This window comes from Photinus pyralis, unplaced genomic scaffold (genome assembly GCF_008802855.1).
Source record: "Photinus pyralis isolate 1611_PpyrPB1 unplaced genomic scaffold, Ppyr1.3 Ppyr1.4_LG3a, whole genome shotgun sequence".
NCBI classification, from domain to species: Eukaryota; Metazoa; Arthropoda; class Insecta; order Coleoptera; family Lampyridae; genus Photinus; species Photinus pyralis.
The window spans coordinates 403,044-423,538 of NW_022170509.1; the positions used below are offsets into that span (position 1 = coordinate 403,044).

Consider the following 20,495-nt stretch of genomic DNA (forward strand, 5'->3'; position numbering starts at 1 on the left):
CCATCTGACAATCATTCCTGTAATAAATCACTTTTATTACAATTAGACACAATTTTTTTCTTAAAAACTTATATTTTTGGTTAATAAATAATAAAAACTTATAAGTAATTATCCAATTACATAGCGTTTAAAAGATTTCGGTCCCTCCCCAACGTTGAAACCCAAATGGTTCTATTGGCTGTTTAAAAATGTGTCTCCTGAAAATATATATCTTGTTAGATCGTTCCACAGAATGTTGACAGGCTTAATTACTTTCGCAGTAATCGGTGTCTACTAACAAGACTCAATTAAACATCATGTTGCTGTAGATACTTTTCTAAAATGCATTTCCTCAATAATATTAAAATGGAAAATGATCAAGTTGTTTCGCGAACTGGACCGATTAATTTTAATAACTATTTTTCTTCAACTTATAACGGTTACATACGAACGTCGAGTGTATATTACGATAATTTACCTTATAACGATTTCAATCAAGATTTTCAATATCCCGAGTCCGTTAATTTTCCGATTGGACTGAATGGACACGGCAAAAGTGAAAATGTGTACGGTTTAAACGATTTTGATGTTAGCTTTGCGATCGCATCTGAAACAGTTACAGCAGTGAGAGCAACCCCTTCGCCTCCGACGAACTTTATGAGTTATTGTTTTCCAAGAGATAATCAACATTACCAACCACGGTGTTGGAATTCTTCCGCTCAAAGGGGAAGTTGTTCTACGGATTACGCAGTAAAAAATGGAAAGTGTTACGAAGACGACGGTACGGAACAAAGCGATTGTAAGAGGTACATCGAAGCCACAACTCCAAAGGGATTTACAGGTAATAAATATTTGGTTTGTTAAATTTTTGACTAAAGTTATATCCTCTGTTATATCTACAGGGAAATTTGACAAATAACGAATCAGTCCTAAGCTTCTAACCACATAATTTATTTGCAATTGCATACTTAAATCTAAATTCTTATGGATCACAGATTTAACTTATGTGTATACTTAGATTTTAATCTACAATCTAGGTTAGGGAATCTAGATTCATTTTCCAAACACAGAAAGCTTTCCATGACTTTCCATTATGAAAATTGTCGTGAACGGATACCATTTCCCACCCATCAACAACTTTGAATATCTAACTCGCAACTAAATCATTCTAATGCACAATTCCAAAACAAACAAAATATACCTTCATGAGTCTTTTAGATCTTTAGACTTTTAGAAATGGTTTCTGACGAATACCTATTCTACTTTTTCATATCACAAATGGAACTACACCATTTGTCGCACGCACACGACGCGCCGCGTTTGGATTTTGAGCGGCAAGAAATATAAATGAACAACTTTAATCAAGTAACCCTTCAATTGTAAAAATTGAACAGGACGTACCTTTAAGCTGTATGCTTAAGCTCCACAGCAATCACTGTTGAAACAATCGTTGTCATAGTTCTGCGTAATATTGACAAAGAAAATGGCGAGTCAATTGAGCCACTTCTATAAATGGCCCGAAAGATTTAAAAATTTGGCAACAATGGTCGTACTGTCACTGACATTAAAAACAGTACCTAAGTACCTAATCTTTTATTGTTAACTGTTACATTTATAATTATTTATCGTGATAATGGAAATAAACAGACTTTTCTCTAGGTATGTCAAAAAAATGCACGTACTCAAACTTTAAATCACGTGGTAGGTAAGTGCTGTAGAAGCAGACGAAGAGTTATTGTTAATAAAATTTTATTTTTTGTAGTCATCTTGATTCCTTGGTTAGAAAAAATGGCAACACAAATAAATTAGGTAATGTTAGTGAGGAAACTGAGAATATATCAAATTTTCTTGTTATCTGCATTGTTTTTTATAAAGTGCGTATATTAGATACGAGTAAAATTACCAATTGTTTGTTTTTTATGGTATTTTATGTAATTTATGTAACTTACCATTTTTTACAAAACCGTAATTTTACAGTAAAATTACCAGTAATTTATGTTTTTTACGTAATTTACAAATATTTTTGTAAAATTACCTGTCATTTATGCTTTTTTTAGTATTCCATAAACCCTTTTGAATTTTGTGAGTATTTGAAAACAAAAACACTTGTTAAATTATATATTTTGGTGTATTAAATAAAATACCCAAGCAGTAGGTATTTCGCCATCACCACGTCGTTTGGAAGAAGAAGTTCCAGATCGCGAATTAGATGCTGTAGCTGTAGCATCTGCAATAAACCAAACTAAATTCAATGGTGAATCATTTACGTTGGTACTTTGGTAGTACCAATCAAAATGTATCAAACATCATGTATCAAACTTATGTAAATTTACAAAAATTACGATTCTTTAAATAGAAAACTAAGTTACGTAAATTTCGTAAAAGGCATAAATTACATAAACCTCTTGTAAGTTACGCGTAATATAACCGTTTTTTATGTGACTTACAAATCGTTATTTTACAATCCACATCACTAGTTTTAGAAGTTTTTTTTTATTGTTCAATTTCAGTAAAAAAATTTATAGATTTAAACCGAGATTTAAACCATATTTGTAGTTATAAAATTAATTTTTAGCTTCCTATTGCGATCACCGTTTTTGTAAATATCACCAAATGTCGGCGTTTTAGATCATTTTAAGCAACTTTTAAAGAATAAATTTTACTGTATTATGTACAGGGTGGTTCAGATTCGTGGCTGACCATTGGGATCTCCGTAATATTACAGTGCACGTTAAATGGGGGCAAATCTGCCCCTTATTGTGACAAAAAACCATTTAACATTTTTGAAAAATCTTTGAAAATATCTCAAATATCAGTGAAAAGTTGAAAATGTCAAATTTCGTTTTCATTTTTCCTAGCGCAAACGGTCGGAAATGCACGGTTTCTACTTCTAGCGTGTTATGAAAGTTCTGATAACCGATTCAGATTCTCCGCAGAAAAGTGCTCAGCTATTACCAAAGACTTTTTTAAAATTCCATATGATTTTCTTTAATAACAAAAAAGGGCAAATTTTCCCCCATTAAACCTACATTGTATCTCTCCCCGTTACAGAGATCCCAATGCTGAGTAACGAATTTGAACCACTCCGTACGTACGTGCGTACGTTGGCCATTTTCCGTAATAACGGGTAGACAGAACTTGTTTGAATTTTGGGTATGTATATTAGGCACACAGAAACGATAAACAACGGGGCGGATTTAAAAAAAAAAAATTTTGGAACGCCGTAACGGCACCGAACTTTTTTTCAAACAGTAACGCAAAATGTTTATTAAGCTATTCCAATAACGTTCATTTTCTGGTGTACAACCTACAAAAATTATGCTTGGTTTGATTACAAAAAACGGAGGAAAAACATTGTCAAAACGGCTATTTGGTTTCGTTAAAATATTGGCAGCATTAGGCATAAAGGATGTAAGACTCTCAAAAACGTTTTTTATATACATTGTTGTGAGACCTAACCTTCACTTCTGGGAATCCCACGATTTACCTCTAGCTAGCTCAGTTGTAATTAAAATGAAAACAAAATTTTTATCCGCATCTCAAGGTCCAGCTGGATTCTGCCACCCTACAGCATTCCAACAATGACATAAATAGGTGGCTTAACCAAATCCTTAAATTCCAATATGAAACTTTACCCCCAGATTTAATCAACTTGAAACAAAGTAAGAGACGCCGACAATTACCTCTCCTTGACTCTAATAAACAAAACCTGGATTGCAATGACTGGTTTAATTTCAAACAAAAAATTGCGTAAATTTCTGTTTTACAAATTGTTACAATTTTAAACAGATAAATGACACACAAAAAAAAAACAAATTACTCAAACATTACAAAAAAAACAAGACAAAACAAAACACTAACTACTACTTACTTTTAAAATTAGTCCGAGTAACGTACTCCGATAAAAAGAGGTAACCGTACACAAACACGCAAACCAAACACTCAAACACCGACGTCTTCTCTCTTCGGGTACCCACAAATTCAAAACTTCCGTGTTTCCGCAAAATAAAAAAAAAACAGGACGACGACAAACTTCTTAAACTTCTCAAAAATTCTTCTTAAACGGCAGACAAAAATTCTAACTAAACCTGGATCCACTACGCAAGAAACTTCCACAAAATTCAAAAAATAACGTAACCGAAGAAGCGCCGGTTGGCTTTGTAACGACCAAAAAGCCCCGCTCTCTTCAAAAATTTTCTATTTAAGCCAAAAGCCCTTCTCCTTTCTTCAACATCCCGCCCGCCAATCACGCGAAGCGTCGATTTTTCAACTTCTTGCTAAACGGCACGTACGCCCGGCAATTCTGCGAAGACAACCTTATCTCTACTTCGCGCTATACCTCGTTAACGGCAAATAAAATTTAAAAAGAAATTTACATCGAAAAAAATTCTAGGAATAAAATAAAAACAGAACACTTCTAAGAAATTGAACCAAAACTATAACATGAAATTTACGCAATTTTTTTGTCTCAAATTATTAATAACCCCCCCGGTTAATTAATTGAACTAAACAAAATTGTCACATCCAGACGCTCTATAATTTCTTTCAAGTTACAACTAAAACAAAATAACACAACAACATATATATAAAGGCATTTTTCTTATATTTCTAAAATACTATAAAACATTGTATTTAATTTTCCTTTCATTAATAATGTTATATAAAATATTACAATAATTTAATCTTTTATATAGTCTAATGCCTGTGATGCCATAATTTTGATCGTCTTGACGAGCGTCAGTTAGAAAGATATGGAGAACCTTTGAAAATGAAACTAAACTGATCCTTTAAGGGTTTTGGCACATGATGAATTGAACTAAAATATTTTCAAGATGGCGCCACTTCGGCAAATACCGGAAGTATCTTTCCTGGCCGCTATTCGATGACATTCACCATGTATTAATATTAAATTCAAAAAAATCTTTATTAGTTTAACCCAAACGAGCTATTATTGACGAGAAATAGAAGTTAAAAACTGTTCAAGAAGCGCGTTTAGACGTTATCAGAATAAAAACAAAAGAATAACATCAAGCGACTTAATTTTTTACCAATTCCCCACAAGCAGTTAGTAAAACATGGAATATCTCGGAAACCATTTGAAGCAACCTTTGACATTTTGTATCAAATTAAAGGTATCGGAAAAAGAAAAACAACAGTGAAGAAAAAAATGGGGGTTGCCATAGGAAAAAATGGCGTTACGGATATTTAAAAATTTAAAAGTTGGAAGCTTTGAAAAAGTGACATAGTCTCACTTTTTTAGACGGTTACGCATACCATAAGAAAATTCGACCTAGTAAAAACTGTTTTGCAATATGTCTCACCGTTTTCGAATAATAAATTTTTAAAATTACCCCGGCGAATTCAATTTTTGACATAAAAACTTGAAAATCGATGAAGCCCTTGGAGCAAAGGGTATCGTTGTACTCCAAATTCGAAGTAGAATCCGAAAATGTAGAAAAAATAGGGGGTCCCTATTTAAAATAACAAAGTTGATGGCTACTTCCGGTATTTGCGGAAGTGGCGCCATCTTGAAAATATTTTAGTTCAATTCATCATGTGCCAAAACCCTTAAGGCACTTATCAGTTTAGTTTCACTTTCAAAGGTTCTCCACTAGGTTCTCCATATCTTTCTAACTGACGCTCGTCAAGAATTACCCTGTATAATGATCGGCTTATAGGAATCGTGATATTAAAAAAAAAGCAACATGTTTATAGCTCCCCTCCAAGCGTTCAAAATTTTGGACCAAAACGGCGAAGCGATTCTTTGAAAGTATAATCGAATACCATTTTCACAGGCCATAGCCACCTTGCCAAATTGTATGCTTGAGCATAGAGGATGGAGGAGTAAATAGTAAATTGTTTTCGTACTTATTTCCCCCATCGGAGAATATGCGCAGCTTCAACTTATGTCACGAAAACGACCTTTTCTACAAACGTTAATTCATCTTACCCTGGTAATAAAAGTTACTATCTCCTAAATAACCCACACAATTAGGTACAGTCGTGGTCAGAAGTAATGTTCTCCCTCAGATACCTCAACTGCAGAAAAGGTACTAATATGTCAGTTCCTCCCTGATTTAGTTCTATTCCAATTCAATCTTAGGGATTTTCCTCATTTTGAAAAGAGCTTAAAACTCACAGGAGATCTGGTGTATTATTTATGTACTACACTTGAGACAATCGAGGGACATTACTTCTGACCAAAACCGTACACTATAAGAAGTGCCTCCAGCAAACGTTTTCTACCCTCCGCTTCATGCAAAAACCCCCAAATTCCACAATCTAGTGTACCAAATTTGTGAATTTTTGGATTATCGTGCGAGCAAATGGATGAATGTTCCAAGTTTTTGAAGTTATTGATGTACCAGCTACTCGCAATACTCGCGTCTAAAGTTTCAAATATGCCTGGGTATATGTTACGTGTTGTTATTGTCTTAACTGGTGAAGTAACATGGTCAAGTAATTGTAAACCTCTGTTACATTCTGGTAAATAAAACAATTGATGGGAAAAAAACTTTTTTTAAATATTGAACAAAAACAATATCTCAGCACTCTGTTGACAATTCTGTTACTACTTTTCAAAACATTCTCTGCATCTGCTATTTATTAAAAAATATAAATAGGTTTACGCTCTAAGGCTATTTTAGAGCATTTTCCATACATTGATCAGTACATTCCAAAAGGCCATAGCTATAGGTTTTTCTTTACTAGAAGAGTCTATGATTAAAATTTATTAAAAACGCATTACGTAGCCTGCACATGCGCACACCTGGTGTTTACAATATGCGATATATGTTTGCCTTTACTAGAATCATATATGGTTAAAATTACAAATTTATTACAATTAAACTGTCCGAGGAACCACTGGCACATGGCAACTACAAAGCTATAAAATTGTCTCAATAACATCTTACCAAGGCTCTCAAAGGCACCCCATAATACTACCTGACCTGCTTCAGGTACTAATTTTACTATTTCATTGTACAGGATATCCCATGTAGGAGGTAAGACCTGGGCATTGATGTTTTCAATGGAGCAATACTATACGCGGCGTATGAGGTAATAAGGCTGATTTGTAAACTTGGTCGCTCGCGTTCGCGCTGGCAATTCGTGTAATTGACCAATGGAAAAAGAGTATCCAGAGTTTGAGTTTGACACGCCAAATGGGTACTCTTTTTCCATTGGTCAACTCTATGAACTGCCAGCGCGAGCGCGGGCGACAAAGTTTATAAATCGACCTTTATAGTGATACGTCTATCTCGGCAGTATGACGTCGACTTAAGACCTTCTGCAGGGACCCCTCTAAAAAGCATTAGGCGGTTCACTCTGTAATTGGGCGCAAGCCTGTTGAAAGTCCAGAACGAGAGAGAGAGAGACAATAAATACATATATAATATGTAAATAAGTAATAGATAAATAAAATATATGAGGTGAAAACATAAGAATAAGAATTTCCCTCTTATTGTTTACAATATGTGTATCTATGTTGTACTTTAAGTACTTTAAGGCAAGGTCGATGAATGGTTGCACATTTTCAACCATTTGTAGACCGATAGGTAAGTCTTATTTCGTATAGAGTTCTCTCTTTTAAAGCATCGAGGTTATTAGATCTAAACAAGTGTAAATTGTGCACAACTCTTGTGCAGATAAAGCGCATTTTTTTTAAACCGAAATAACTTTTGTTTTGACATCACCAATGGATATTTTCCTTGCAGACGTCTCAATCGCCCTGTGTGAGTACCCTCTTCCGACAATCCGTTCTTGAGGTATAAGGGAATATAGGTACCTTTAATTAGAATGCAATGAGAGATAAACTTAATTCCCCCTCCCCCCAAACCCATCGCTCAATGATCTCGAAAAATAGTCGCACGGGAAAGTTACAACAAGAGCGCGAAGTTCAATTTCGCGCATTGAGACTGAAGGTATTTTGACGAGGCGAAGCCGAGTTAAAATATTAGTCAAATGCGCGAAATAACTTCGCGCTAGCGTTATATACAATATTATTTCTACAACTGAACCGATTGTTAATTAAATTTGCTGTTCAAGTTGACGGTTTTGCGCACGCTGTCAAGAGCAACCTTACTTATTAATTAACCGTTTAAAAATCTAGTACTTCGTGTTTCGAAAGTCGTCAGAAAATGACAGGATTTTTTGACAGTTGTAGAAAAATGTGTGCGAAATACTTTTTAGCGCATTCTTGCCAATTTATTTGTAAAAAGCAGCTTTTAATCTCACTTTGGCTGGCCGGCTGGCTAGCTGGCTGGCAGCAAATGTGGGGGCGTAGAAGAACTCTTGTAGAAAGGCAACAGGTGTACGTGTATCTACAAGGCCGTGTAATTTTGTCAACCTTAGGGACAGGGCTACATGATGTGGGGTTGGCGACATCTGGGCGTCATCCTCGAGCGTATAGTTTACTGACGTGAAGGTTTTTCAGTTTTTTTCCCTATCTTCTACTACAGTTTTGGTCCGATTCTTTTCAAATTGGTGTCGTCGGAAAGATGTTGTAAACGCGCACAACTCCTGCGTGTCGGAATTTTGTTTTTAGTCATAGGGGCGAAATTAACGACCTTTTTCAAGGCGCGCGCGGGCGTCTTCGAGAGGTANAACTTTCTTATTTAGAAAAGCATTGAATTGAAATTCTTCTCATAAACTGAAATTGAAGTAGCACGTCAAAAATGGATTGCCCATGTGCAACGCTATCTTTCATATTTGTGGCAGGATTTTTACGATTTTAACAGAAGTTGCATCTTACAAATGGGAAATGAATGCAAGTGGAAATGCGCTTTATGTAAATCGTTTACGATTACTTTTTAACTTGTTCCATTGGTCAACTCTATGAACTGCCAGCGCGAGCGCGGGCGATAAAGTTTATAAATCGACCTTTATAGTGATACGTCTATCTCGGCAGTATGACGTCGACTTAAGACCTTCTGCAGGGGCCCCTCTAATAAACATTAGGCGGATCACTCTGTGTAATTGAAAGTACAGAACAAGAGAGAGAGAGACAATAAATACATATATATAAGTAATAGATAAATAAAATATACGAGATGAAAACATAAGAATTTTCCTCTTATTGTTTACAATATATGTATCTATGTTGTACTTTAGGTACTTCAAGGCAAGGTCAATCAATGGTTGCACATTTTCAACCATTTGTAGACCGATAGGTAAGTCTTATTTCGTATAGAGTTCTCTCTTTTAAAGCATCGAGGTTATTAGATCTAAACAAGTATAAATTGTGCACAACTCTTGCGCAGATAAAGCGCATTTTTTTAAAAACCGAAATAGCTTTTGTTTTGACATCATCAATGGATATTTTCCTTGCAGACGTCTCAATCGCCCTGTGTGAGTACCCTCTTCCGACAATCCGTTCTTGAGGTATAAGGGAATATACCTTTAATTAGAATACAATGAGAGATAAAATTAATCCCCCCCCCCCCAAACCCGTCGCTCAATGATCTCGAAAAATAGTCGCACGGGAAAGTTACAACAAGAGCGCGAAGTTCAATTTCGCGCATTGAGACTGAAGGTATTTTGACGAGGCGAAGCCGAGTTAAAATATTAGTCAAGTTATATACAATATTATTTCTACAACTGAACCGATTTTTAATTAAATTTGCTGTTCAAGTTGACGGTTTTGCGCACGCTGTCAAGAGCAACCTTACTTATTAATTAACCGTTTAAAAATCTAGTACTTCGTGTTTCGAAAGTCGTCAGAAAATGACAGGATTTTTTGACAGTTGTAGAAAAATGTGTGCGAAATACTTTTTAGCGCATTTTTGCAAATTTCGGCATAATATTCTGGGGCCAAAGTGCTTGTAGTCATAAAGTCTTTGTTACCCAGAAATGTGCTGTAAGAACTATGTTTGAACTATCACGTCATCAATCCTGTAGAGGCTATTTTAGACAGCATAACATATTCACGTTGGTTTCAGTTTACATTTACGAGCTACTTATGTTTATATTCAAACACAAGTATCTGTTCTCTGGTGCTAAAACACGTCATGCTTACGACAGACGTATGAATCTAGTAAATTATAACATGCCTATCCATAGGTTAACTAGTACAGATAGGAGTTGTTACTATGCTGGAATGAAGATGTTTAATAAACTCTCCACAGAGGTAAAAGTTGTTACATCTAAAAACGCTTTTAAAAAAGCTATCACTGATCTGCTCTACGATCTCGAACCTTATTCCGTGGCCGAGTATTTAAACATGTAATTCGGTACATTTGTGTGAAGTTTGTTGACGTTTACTGTTTCTTATGTTTATTTATATTGTTGTAAGCATATTTTACAGTCAATTAAATATTATTATTATTATTTGTAAAAATCAGCTTTTAATCTCACTTTGGCTGGCCGGCTGGCCAGCTGGCTGGCAGCAAATGTGGGGGCGTAGAAGAACTCTTGTAGAAAGGCAACAGGTATCTACAAGGCCGTGTAATTTGTCAACCTTAGGGATAGGGCTACATGATGTGGGGTTGGCGACATCTGGGCGTTATCCTCGAGCGTAGTTTACTGACGTGAAGGTTTTTCAGTTTTTTTCCTATCTTCTACTACCTACAGTTTTGGTCCGATTCTTTTCAAATTGGTGTCGTCGGAAAGATGTTGTAAACGCGCACAACTCCTGCGTGGCGGAATTTTGTTTTTAGTCCTAGGGGCGAAATTAACGACCTTTTTCAAGGCGCGCGCGGGCGTCTTCAAGAGGTAGTCAACTTCGGGCGCCTTTTACCTTCCGTTGCGAATTTTGTCACGCGGTTTAACGTTTCATAAATCTCGAATCGCTGTCTCTCTTTCTCGTGTCGCCAATAGAAGCTTGAGTAGGTAATGAGAAGTGCCCCAAAAATGAAGTACTATGTTGTGGAAGGTTCTTAGCGAAATCACCAAAATGTGGGTGTAATATAAGTATGCGCCGAAAAAAGAAATGTGATAGCCTCCGACAAGATCTAACTGATGGTGGAGTAAAAACTTCAAACGCGAATTTGGGGTGAACGAGACGTCGGAAGTGGGTACCGTCAAAGGGAATGTGGTAGCCCGCGACACGATTTTCACGATGGTGGAGTCAAATCTTCAAACTCGAATTGCGGGTGAACGGAACGTCGGAAGTGGGTGCCGTCAAAGGGAATGTGGTAGTCCCCAACCCAACACGATCTAACTGATGGTGCAGCCAAATCTTCAAACGCGCATTGGAAGGGGACGGGACATTGGGAGTGGATACCGACAAAGGGAATATGGTAGCCCCCGACAAGATATTACTGAGGGTGGACTCAAAATTTTAAACACGAATTGCGGGTGCATGCGGAAATTGAGAAGCGGGTACCGAGAAAGTTACTGTAGTAGCCTTCGGCAAGATCTTTTATTGATCCCTTCGATCTCACACGAGGATAATTTTTTTCATTGTTGACGGTTTCGCGCACGTTGTCAAGAGCAACCTTACTTATTAATTAACCGTTTAAAAATCTAGTACTTTGGGTTTCGAAATTCGTCATTTTGACAGTTGTAGAAAAAATTAATTTAATAAAATGTTCATCATGAATATTTATACACACGCGGCATCTTTTCGCGATAGAATTTACAGCTTTCCGTTTTATCCTACCATCTAAATTGTGAAAGTAATTTACACACTATCATACGTAGTTCATCTTTTGTCGCATACGATCGCTGATAAATTAGACCCTTTTAGAACACCGAAAAAAAAATCTAACATTGAAAGATCTAGCGATCTTGGTGACCAAGGAACCGACCCGTTTCTACATATCCATGAATTTGGAAATAGTTGGTTTGGTGCTCTCGTACTTGCATTTGGTTGTGCGGCGGGGCACCGTTGTGTTGAAATCAGCGGAAATTACGTCGTGTTTCCAAATCTAACCCATTCTACATATCTAGATATTTATTTGGTAGAAAATGAAGATAACGCTGGCCGGTCCAATTTTCGTCGTAAATAAAAGGTTAAAGAATTCGCGATCCAATAATTCCGCGCCAAACATTAAAACCAAGTTTTCTTTAAGGCAACAATGAACAGCAGTGTGACGGAAACTATGATTTTAAAAATAATGAATTAAAATTCAATTTGAGAGTACTCTAGGGCGAAGTTTTAGTTCGTTTTCGTTTTCCAAATACATTTTAGGTTTCAATATTAAATTAATAACCAAGAATCGCAAAAAATATTTCATCGTCTAATTCAGATTCCTCAAGAAGCATCGTAACAGCAGTATTTGGTTATTTATTTATTTAATTTTTGTAGATTCTAAGCAGTTTTCGAATAATTTAATAAAAATTTTGCGTTGTTCTTTGAAAAATAAGTTGTATCACGTCACGGCGCTAAAAACGCAGAATAAAAACATCCTATGCCGCCTAATTTACATTCGCAAAATTTTAACGAATTCATAGTAACGGTTTTTCCGACACAAAATATTTTAGTTTTTTAACTCCCACATTTTTTTCTCAGTTTTTTTGTAATAAAATCTAGCACAATTCTTGTGGGTTGTACACGGAAAAATAAGGTCTTTCGAATAATTTAATAAAAAAGGTTGTCTTTTGAAAAAAAGTTCAATGCCGTTACGGCGCTCCAATTCGTTGAGGCGTTATCTCGGAAAATTGTCAACGTAAGTACGTACATACATACAGACGGAAAAAATTACCAAGTTGGTACTGCGCAGACTGACAATGCGCACATCTAATGTTTATTACATGAGATATGTTTTCTTTTGCTAACAGCATCTATAATTGAAATTCTTAAAATATGCGATATGTTAGCCTTTAGTAGAAACATCTTAAAATTTTAAAAAATATCTATAAATAAGAAATTATCATTGTACAGTCTGTGCATGCGCATCGCGGACTTCTGATGTTTACGATATGCGAAATTAGTTAGCATTTCAAAAAATATCTTTATAAATAATAGAATTGGTATTGCGCAGGATATGTTTACATTTACTAGAAGTATCTGTGGTTAAAATTTCAACAAAATATATTAATACATAAGGAAGTTGATGTGGGGCAGCTCGCGCATGCGCACATAAATCATCAAGATTTTCCTTGGTTCAGGTGCCAAACAAATTCAGAAAGAACGAACTAAATAATAAATAATAAAACTGTAGGAGTACTGGAGTAGTTAAGGCCTCGCACGGACAGACTGACGGACACGCAGAGAAAGTGGCTGCAATAAGCACACCCAACTTCGTTGTAAAATGCTCTCAAAATAACAGCGGCCGAACTATAAAATTAACAAGTGTAAAATATATTCAAAAATAAAACATGGCGTAACGTAACGTGGCATATTCCAAAAATTCAAGAGTTCGGAGTTACTAGACCACATTGTGGAGCTTTTGCAACGATCCACCAACAAACGTCAAAATGTAACTAACAAACACCACCAAAAGACCAAAAAAGATTGGATTTCAAAAAATGAACAGACTAATTTGACATCTGTTGATTCAGCATATTAGGTAAAAAGATTAAAAGAGTATGTAGGTATAGCGAAACAACAGTTGCAGATCGTGAAAATGACAGTTTCTGATAAATTTTGGTCTGTAGAAATTTAAAACGTCACAACCGTCAATATTTGACGTCTACAAAAGAAGATCGATGCATTAAACCAATTGGTAAAAATGCCAAGGGGTTGCTGCGTATAAATCGACCATTTTGTCCTGTAGTATCCAAAAAACTAATGTAGGTATAAAAAAGTCTATATAATTGAATAAATAATAATATATAATAATTAAATGCAAGCCCATAAAACATTCTGTGCTACCAATCAAAACATCGTAAAACCTACAATAAACTGTGTGAAATAATGAAATGTACCTACTAAAAATGAATGCCGATATATGTTTGTAAAGTACGATAGACTAGGCTCTAATTCGTTAACTTCAAACGCACCGACGCCGCCGCTTCTTTTAAACATTTCATCTAATTTTAAGAATTTTGTCATAAGTGCAAGGTGCTTTGCAGCTTTGCAACTACGTATTACGTAAGTACTTACTACGATTCTCTAGATTACAGAGATTGTAATCAAACTTTCAAATTAAATGTCAGAATGCGCTCGTCATATTTGTGTTAACAGGTCGTTTGAGGTTTTATTTATTACAAAAAAAGAGCATCCTTCACAACAAAATCTAGGCTCTAAGACGTACTACCTGGGTAGAAGTGATGCTGTCCTATTTTACAAATTAGGCGTGAACGAGTGATTAATCTCCGTTTCCTCTCTTCCTTGTGACTCAACAGATGGGTCAACATTGCTTGACATTTTATACTTTTCCCTTGTTTTTATAAGTGTTTGATTTATTGTATGTGGGAGTCCAAAATTACTTCTTAAATATATAAAAAAAGTGACCACGTTATTTAGGGAGAAGAGAAAATGCAAAAAAACGCAATTACGATATGACTTAAAATTCTTATGTTTTGTGATTCATGATTCATTCAAATTGTACAAGTAGACTTGGCGTCATGCTGTCTGTTTTTTTGTCATTTTCTGTTGAACAACTTTAGTTTTTACACGAATAAACGTATGAATGACATTCACATTCATTTGACATATATTTATAGACTACTAAGTTTGGTAGGTATTAATTAGAAAAAGTGTAATAAACATAAACTACCTACATCTGCTCTCGTGTGAAGAATAATTCACAAAAGGGACTAAATGACACTACTGTCGGACAAATTTCCTGGAGAATGGAAAATTTGTTCGATAGGTATTCTCGCACGATTAGGTGCTTCATCCTGTTGAAACCAACAGACAAACAGACTAGTTTTATCTTTCATGGTACTCTAATGAAAGGTTTCAACCAAAGGAATTAATTTCTACCAACCATAGCCCTCCTCCTCGATCTCTTATCGTGATCGGGTATATTCCCTTATACCTCAAGAACACTGTATACACTGTGTCCAAGATAAGGATGTTTATCATGGGGATATCCCGAAACTAACCCTTCCTCATTGCCACTTTCTCGGCCACTTTTTGAGCTGTACAAGACACCGTTGAGAGATTTTAAATACAACGTTCCGTTTCGGAGAAATCATCAACTTTATGTTTAGCGCATTTTTTAAGAATTAAAAAAAACTGTGGTCTTGTTTGCGTTTTGTCCGTCCGCCAACCGGCCGGGCCCACTTCTGCCGTTTCGAACTACTAGGGGAATGGTCCTAGAGTCCTGGAATTTTTTGCAATCGGTAGCCTACACCTTGAAGGTGTGCCAGACGGCCATCAAATTGGAACTATTTCGCGATCGGGTATATTCCCTTATACCTCAAGAACGGATTGTCGGAAGAGGGTACTCACAAAGGGCGATTGAGACGTCTGCAAGAAATATATCCATTGATGTCAAAAAAATAAAAGCTATTTCGGTTAAAAAAAAATGCGCTTTACCTGCATAAGAGTTGTGGACAGTTTATACTTGTTTAACTCTACAGTCTACAAGATGGTGCTCACCGATTTTAAGTGCACCGTTTGGTCTTTGCGAAACCACCATCAACCTCATATTCTTATCCGGACCGGAAAAGTAGATACTGTATTGAGTAGTACTTTTATTGGGTATACAGAGATGTATGGCAGAATATTATTTACAAATCACTTATTCGTTTTATTAGATATGTCACTTAAACCATCAATGAATTATTTAGACATTTTGCCAACGCCTACTACATCAAAATGTTAAAAATTGTTTATTATTAATTGACGTCGAATTTTTTACATTTTTGTGTAGTAGGCGTTGACAAAAAGCTTCTAATGCCATACGTAATAAAGATTCATTTGTGCCATACATTAGATATTCTATTCGAGACGAGGAAATATGGACTGACAGACGGACAAAACTACTTTCGAAAAATTCCTCTTTAAAAGCGTTCTTAAACTGAATGAGAAAACTTTGAGGGAGATGAAGCCCTAAAGAGTACGTATTAAGAATAATGCTGATTCGTAATCTTTACATACCTCACACTAGTTACTTGCAAATATTAATCCGCCAAGCGTATTCAATGGAGCAGCCACAACATAGAGAGAGAAACACTCCAAAGTAATAGAGTGATATCCAATATCAAAAGACCTTACTCAGATAGGCAATAAGTCAAGTAAAAATTAATGGTGCATCGAGAAAAATAATTTGCACGTAACCACTGTGAAGGCAAAAAATACAACTGTACGCAAGACCAAATTAAAGAAGGGATCGAATTAGAAGTATCACGGAAAACATCTGCACGACCTCTGGCGACGAAACAAACAGCTATATAAATAAAACCTATATCACTCGGATGGCCTGTAGCAACGAAAGTAAAGAACTAAGATAATAACAAATCTACCATAAAAATAACTTACTTCTTAAATAATCGGGTTTCCAAAATTAGAAAAAAAAGCAACGTATCATATTTATTTTTGCTTTCCCCTTTCAACCGTTTTGTTACTTTGATACTACATATTCTACGATTATGGCACACTGGTAACTTATAAAAAAAATGGTATAAATCAGCAAAGTATATTCGTAAATGACTGACAACGTAACAACAACTTACTTAGTAGTAAGCTGTGGTAACAACATGAATCCACAAATCCACCTTAATATTTTCTAGCGGTAAAAGTTAAAATTCGACCAATCGGAGCTTAAGTCTTAAGCGAAAACAGTCTTTTTATTGCATATTTTGTTTTAGATTGTAACCATCAGGGAGCTACCAAACCCCGAAAAGAAAGAACGGCATTCACTAAAACTCAAATAAAAGAGTTGGAAGCGGAATTTATTAATTCAAACTATTTGACAAGATTACGACGATATGAAATAGCGGTTGCCCTAGATCTGTCCGAGAGACAAGTAAGTAACTGATATAGTGAAAGTGGTAGTAGACTTCTTAGTGCACTAACAATAATTTATTGTAGGTGAAAGTTTGGTTTCAAAATAGGAGAATGAAATGGAAGAGAACGAAGGGGGCAGCTATACGAACGAAACAATTGAAAAAACAGAAAACTGTCGAAAACTATTGATCATTTACAATAAAGTTGTGACCGAATTTTCTTGTACTATATACCATTTTAGTTTATATGCATTCATTATTGTTACATTTTCTAATAAATTTACTGGAAGTAGGTTTTATCTATGTATATGAAAAGTGATTCTTTCTCTATACTATTATTTAAAACTAAATCCAAGAGCAGCGTCGTTTACAAAAGATAATTCACAAATTTACTTTTTATATATTTTTTATATTGTTATATATAGGTATCTCTATATACAGGGTGACAATTTGAAAACTTACCACCCCCCATATCTTAGTAAATAAACGAGATATTTAAAAAAATCAAAATCCGTTTCGGTAATTCGGAGGGGGACTCACAATGACATAGTTGGCGACGCACCCCCTCACACCCCCTGCGCCCCAGCCACCCCAACTTTTAAATCTTAAATAGTGACCCCCCATGTGTGATACGTCGTTGGAAAGCTCTGAAAAAATACTTTCCAACCATACCAAATAGCATTACATTTAGGTTAGTAATTATCGTGCAAATCAAAAAATAAACATGGAAAATTGTATTTAACTTGAACTTCCAAAGCCGACTCGACAGCAACTCATTTTTGATCGCCAGTTATAATCTATTCTCAAACTCTTGTCGAACCTTTCCTATGTTGGTTTTGCAATATTTCGACATTCTTGATTTATTCTCTGTCTTAGTTCGTCTAATGTTCGCCGGTTGCGTTTTAAATACGACAGATTTCAAATGTATCATATTAGCTTATTTTTTGATTTGCACGATAATTACTAACCTAAATGTAATGCTATTTGGTATGGTTGGAAAGCATTTTTTCAGAGCTTTCCGACGACGTATCACACATGGGGGGGTCACTATTTAAGATTTAAAAGTTGGGGTGGCTGGGGCGCAGGGGGTTGGAGGGGGTGCGTCGCCAACTATGTCATTGTGATTCCCCCACCGAATTACCGAAACGGATTTTGATTTTTTTAAATATCTCGTTTATTTACTAAGATATGGGGGGTGGTAAGTTTTCAAATTGTCACCCTGTATAAAAATGGTCACGAAATAGCTTTAGAACGACTTTACCGATTTCATTCAACTTTTTTTTTTAATTTTCTAATACTTCATAGAAGGTTCTTACGGAAAGAGAACCTAAGGAAATTGTGCAGAAAATTGGAAAACTGCAGAAAACTTAACGACGATTTAAACTTCGCGCATTTGAGAGTTCGCGCCTTTGACAGTTGGCGCGCGGCAAATGATCATCGATGATCGGTCGGCATCTATCTATCCATGAAAAAATAATTAATTCATTTATTAGTACAAGTCCATTCGATTGGAACATTTATCCAGCTTTCACTTGCTTCAGTGAGTTTTTTGAGAAGTGTTTGTTCAAAAACTACACGGATCACAATTAGGTAGTTCACCACAATCACGCCCTCCTTAACTACAAACATATTGTAAACCAGGGCATTGTTTAAGAAATATGAATAAACAATCACCAGATTTTGAGGAAAGCTGCCTGCATTGAATATATACAGTGTAACGGAACGGGCGATCAAAAATGGGTTGCTGTCGAGTCGCCTTTGGAAGTTCAAGTTAAATTAATACGATTTCCCATATAAACAAAAGTTCCAAAAGTGACTCGACAGCAACTCATTTTTGATCGCACAGTACCTATAATCAATGCTGCCTGTAATAGCACGTAACCCCTTCCATGTAAACCGCGCATTTTGTGAAATAATTGTAGACTTGACAACGTTGTACATTTAGCACGTGTCCTACTCCTTTCAATTTTTATCATAACCTCAATAAGCTTGTTTGTGTAATTGCGTGTGTTTTTAAGGACTTATTAATATTTTGCAAATATGAATTCTAAAGTAAACGATACAAAACCTAAAAGTAAACAACCTAATTTACGAAAAAAAACATCTCCACGAATTACAAAAAATAAAAAGGTATCAAAAGTGAAAAATCTCCATTCAAAGTCCGCAAATAATGAATAATTTTATAGGGAAAACTTCCAAGAAAACAACATGGGTTTGTGTACCTAGGCCACATACCACACGGATTCTACGAAGAAGAAATGCGTTCCTATTTTGGCCAGTTTGGAAAGGTAATAAATGTACGGCTGTACCGTTCACCTCGCACAGGTAAAAGTCAAGGGTACGCTTTCATCGAATTTGAACACTCAGAAGTTGCTAAAATTGCTGCAGAAACTATGGACAATTATCTTATGTTCAAAAAAAGACTAGAAGGTAATACAAAGGCATAAATATGGAAAGAAGTTGAAAGAGGTAATTTTTAGCAAAATTTGTTCCCGCTGACAAATTAAAAAATTTGAGAATGAGTTTTACACCATCTTGGACGGCGGAAAACTATCCTCTGAAGGAGAAACGTGAAAGATTAAACCAAGCAAAGAATGCAGACCCTGATCATGACACATATATCCGACATTGTCATAAGTGGATGAGTTCAGTTCGTAAAACCATGCTAAAGTTGAAAGAGTTAGGTATAGACTATGCATTTCAGCCGGTTGATGTACCGGTAGAATTAAAGAATGTATTTTAGGTAAATAAATGTTACTTTATATTTAATGCATAGATTTATAAATCTCCATAATCCATTAGTGTCATTACTAAAGCTCAAAGCAGTTTTTTTGTCACCCAAACTTGTATTAATTTCTTTTATACATATATGATTAATTTGCTATACATAACCTAGCATAACTTTATTCTTGATTCAAGTTAATATTATTCACTTCCAGCATAGACTAGAAATACCCAAGTCCATGCTTCAAGTACCTAACTTAATATTTCAATGAGATGAATTTGCACAAGAACTTAACATGTAACACTTACCTGTCAACTTTACACATTAAACTTGGTTTTCTGTTCACTGCTCTAAAGTTATGTAATAACTGATAACTGATAGACCAAGTCGATACATAACATACATTCTGTGCAAAGTAAAAATTGGTTAAATATAATGTCCCAAATCTGCTATGGTAGGTACTGTTAGAAATGTGAACAAAAGTTCACTTAAGTATGTTTTAATACTAAAAAAATAAAAGAGAAGCTCAAGTAATTTTTTTCAGAGAGACAAATTTTTCAGTTGAACAAAAGCAGGTATAATACAATTAAGGTAGATCCTAATTCTCAGGGCCGCTCCTACCTATAGGGCGATGCCTGAAAACTCACGCAGGCCACCGAAGCAAAGGGTGGCTAGAAGTTATAAGAGAACAAGCGCTCCTCAAAGGCTTTATTGTTATACAATTATACCTACATTATGTGATTATATCCAAGATACTTTGTATGTTAGTTTTCTTTATCAAAATTCGGTCGCAACAGGAGAACGGTCCTTTAGTAAATTGAAAATTATAAAAAATTATGTGCGATCGTCAATGACACAAGAACAGTTGACAAATCTTGCAATTATAGCAATAGAACAAAATTTAGTGAACAATATTGGTTTAAAGGAAGTGGTTCAAGTTAGTGTTAAAGCAAGGAAAGCGAAATTTTAGTTTTGCGTTTTTTTCGGTTTTTGCACATTATACTTAATA

At 35.4% G+C, this 20,495-nt stretch overlaps 2 protein-coding genes across 2 annotated transcripts; both read left to right on the top strand.

Annotated features, from left to right (window-relative positions):
* The first annotated feature begins 289 nt into the window (after positions 1-289).
* Positions 290-17,054, top strand: LOC116165975 (homeobox protein Hox-A9-like). Its single transcript, XM_031480765.1, has 3 exons — positions 290-820; positions 16,624-16,781; positions 16,847-17,054. Exons 1-3 carry the CDS (start codon positions 322-324, stop codon positions 16,949-16,951), a joined length of 762 nt encoding a protein of 253 aa, XP_031336625.1. The 5' UTR covers positions 290-321; the 3' UTR covers positions 16,952-17,054.
* Positions 17,055-18,717: 1,663 nt separating this feature from the next.
* Positions 18,718-19,530, top strand: LOC116165816 (MKI67 FHA domain-interacting nucleolar phosphoprotein-like). Its single transcript, XM_031480506.1, has 3 exons — positions 18,718-18,891; positions 18,948-19,191; positions 19,242-19,530. The coding sequence occupies exons 1-3, from the start codon at positions 18,802-18,804 to the stop codon at positions 19,502-19,504; spliced, it is 597 nt and encodes a 198-aa protein (XP_031336366.1). The 5' UTR covers positions 18,718-18,801; the 3' UTR covers positions 19,505-19,530.
* The last annotated feature ends 965 nt before the right edge of the window (positions 19,531-20,495 follow it).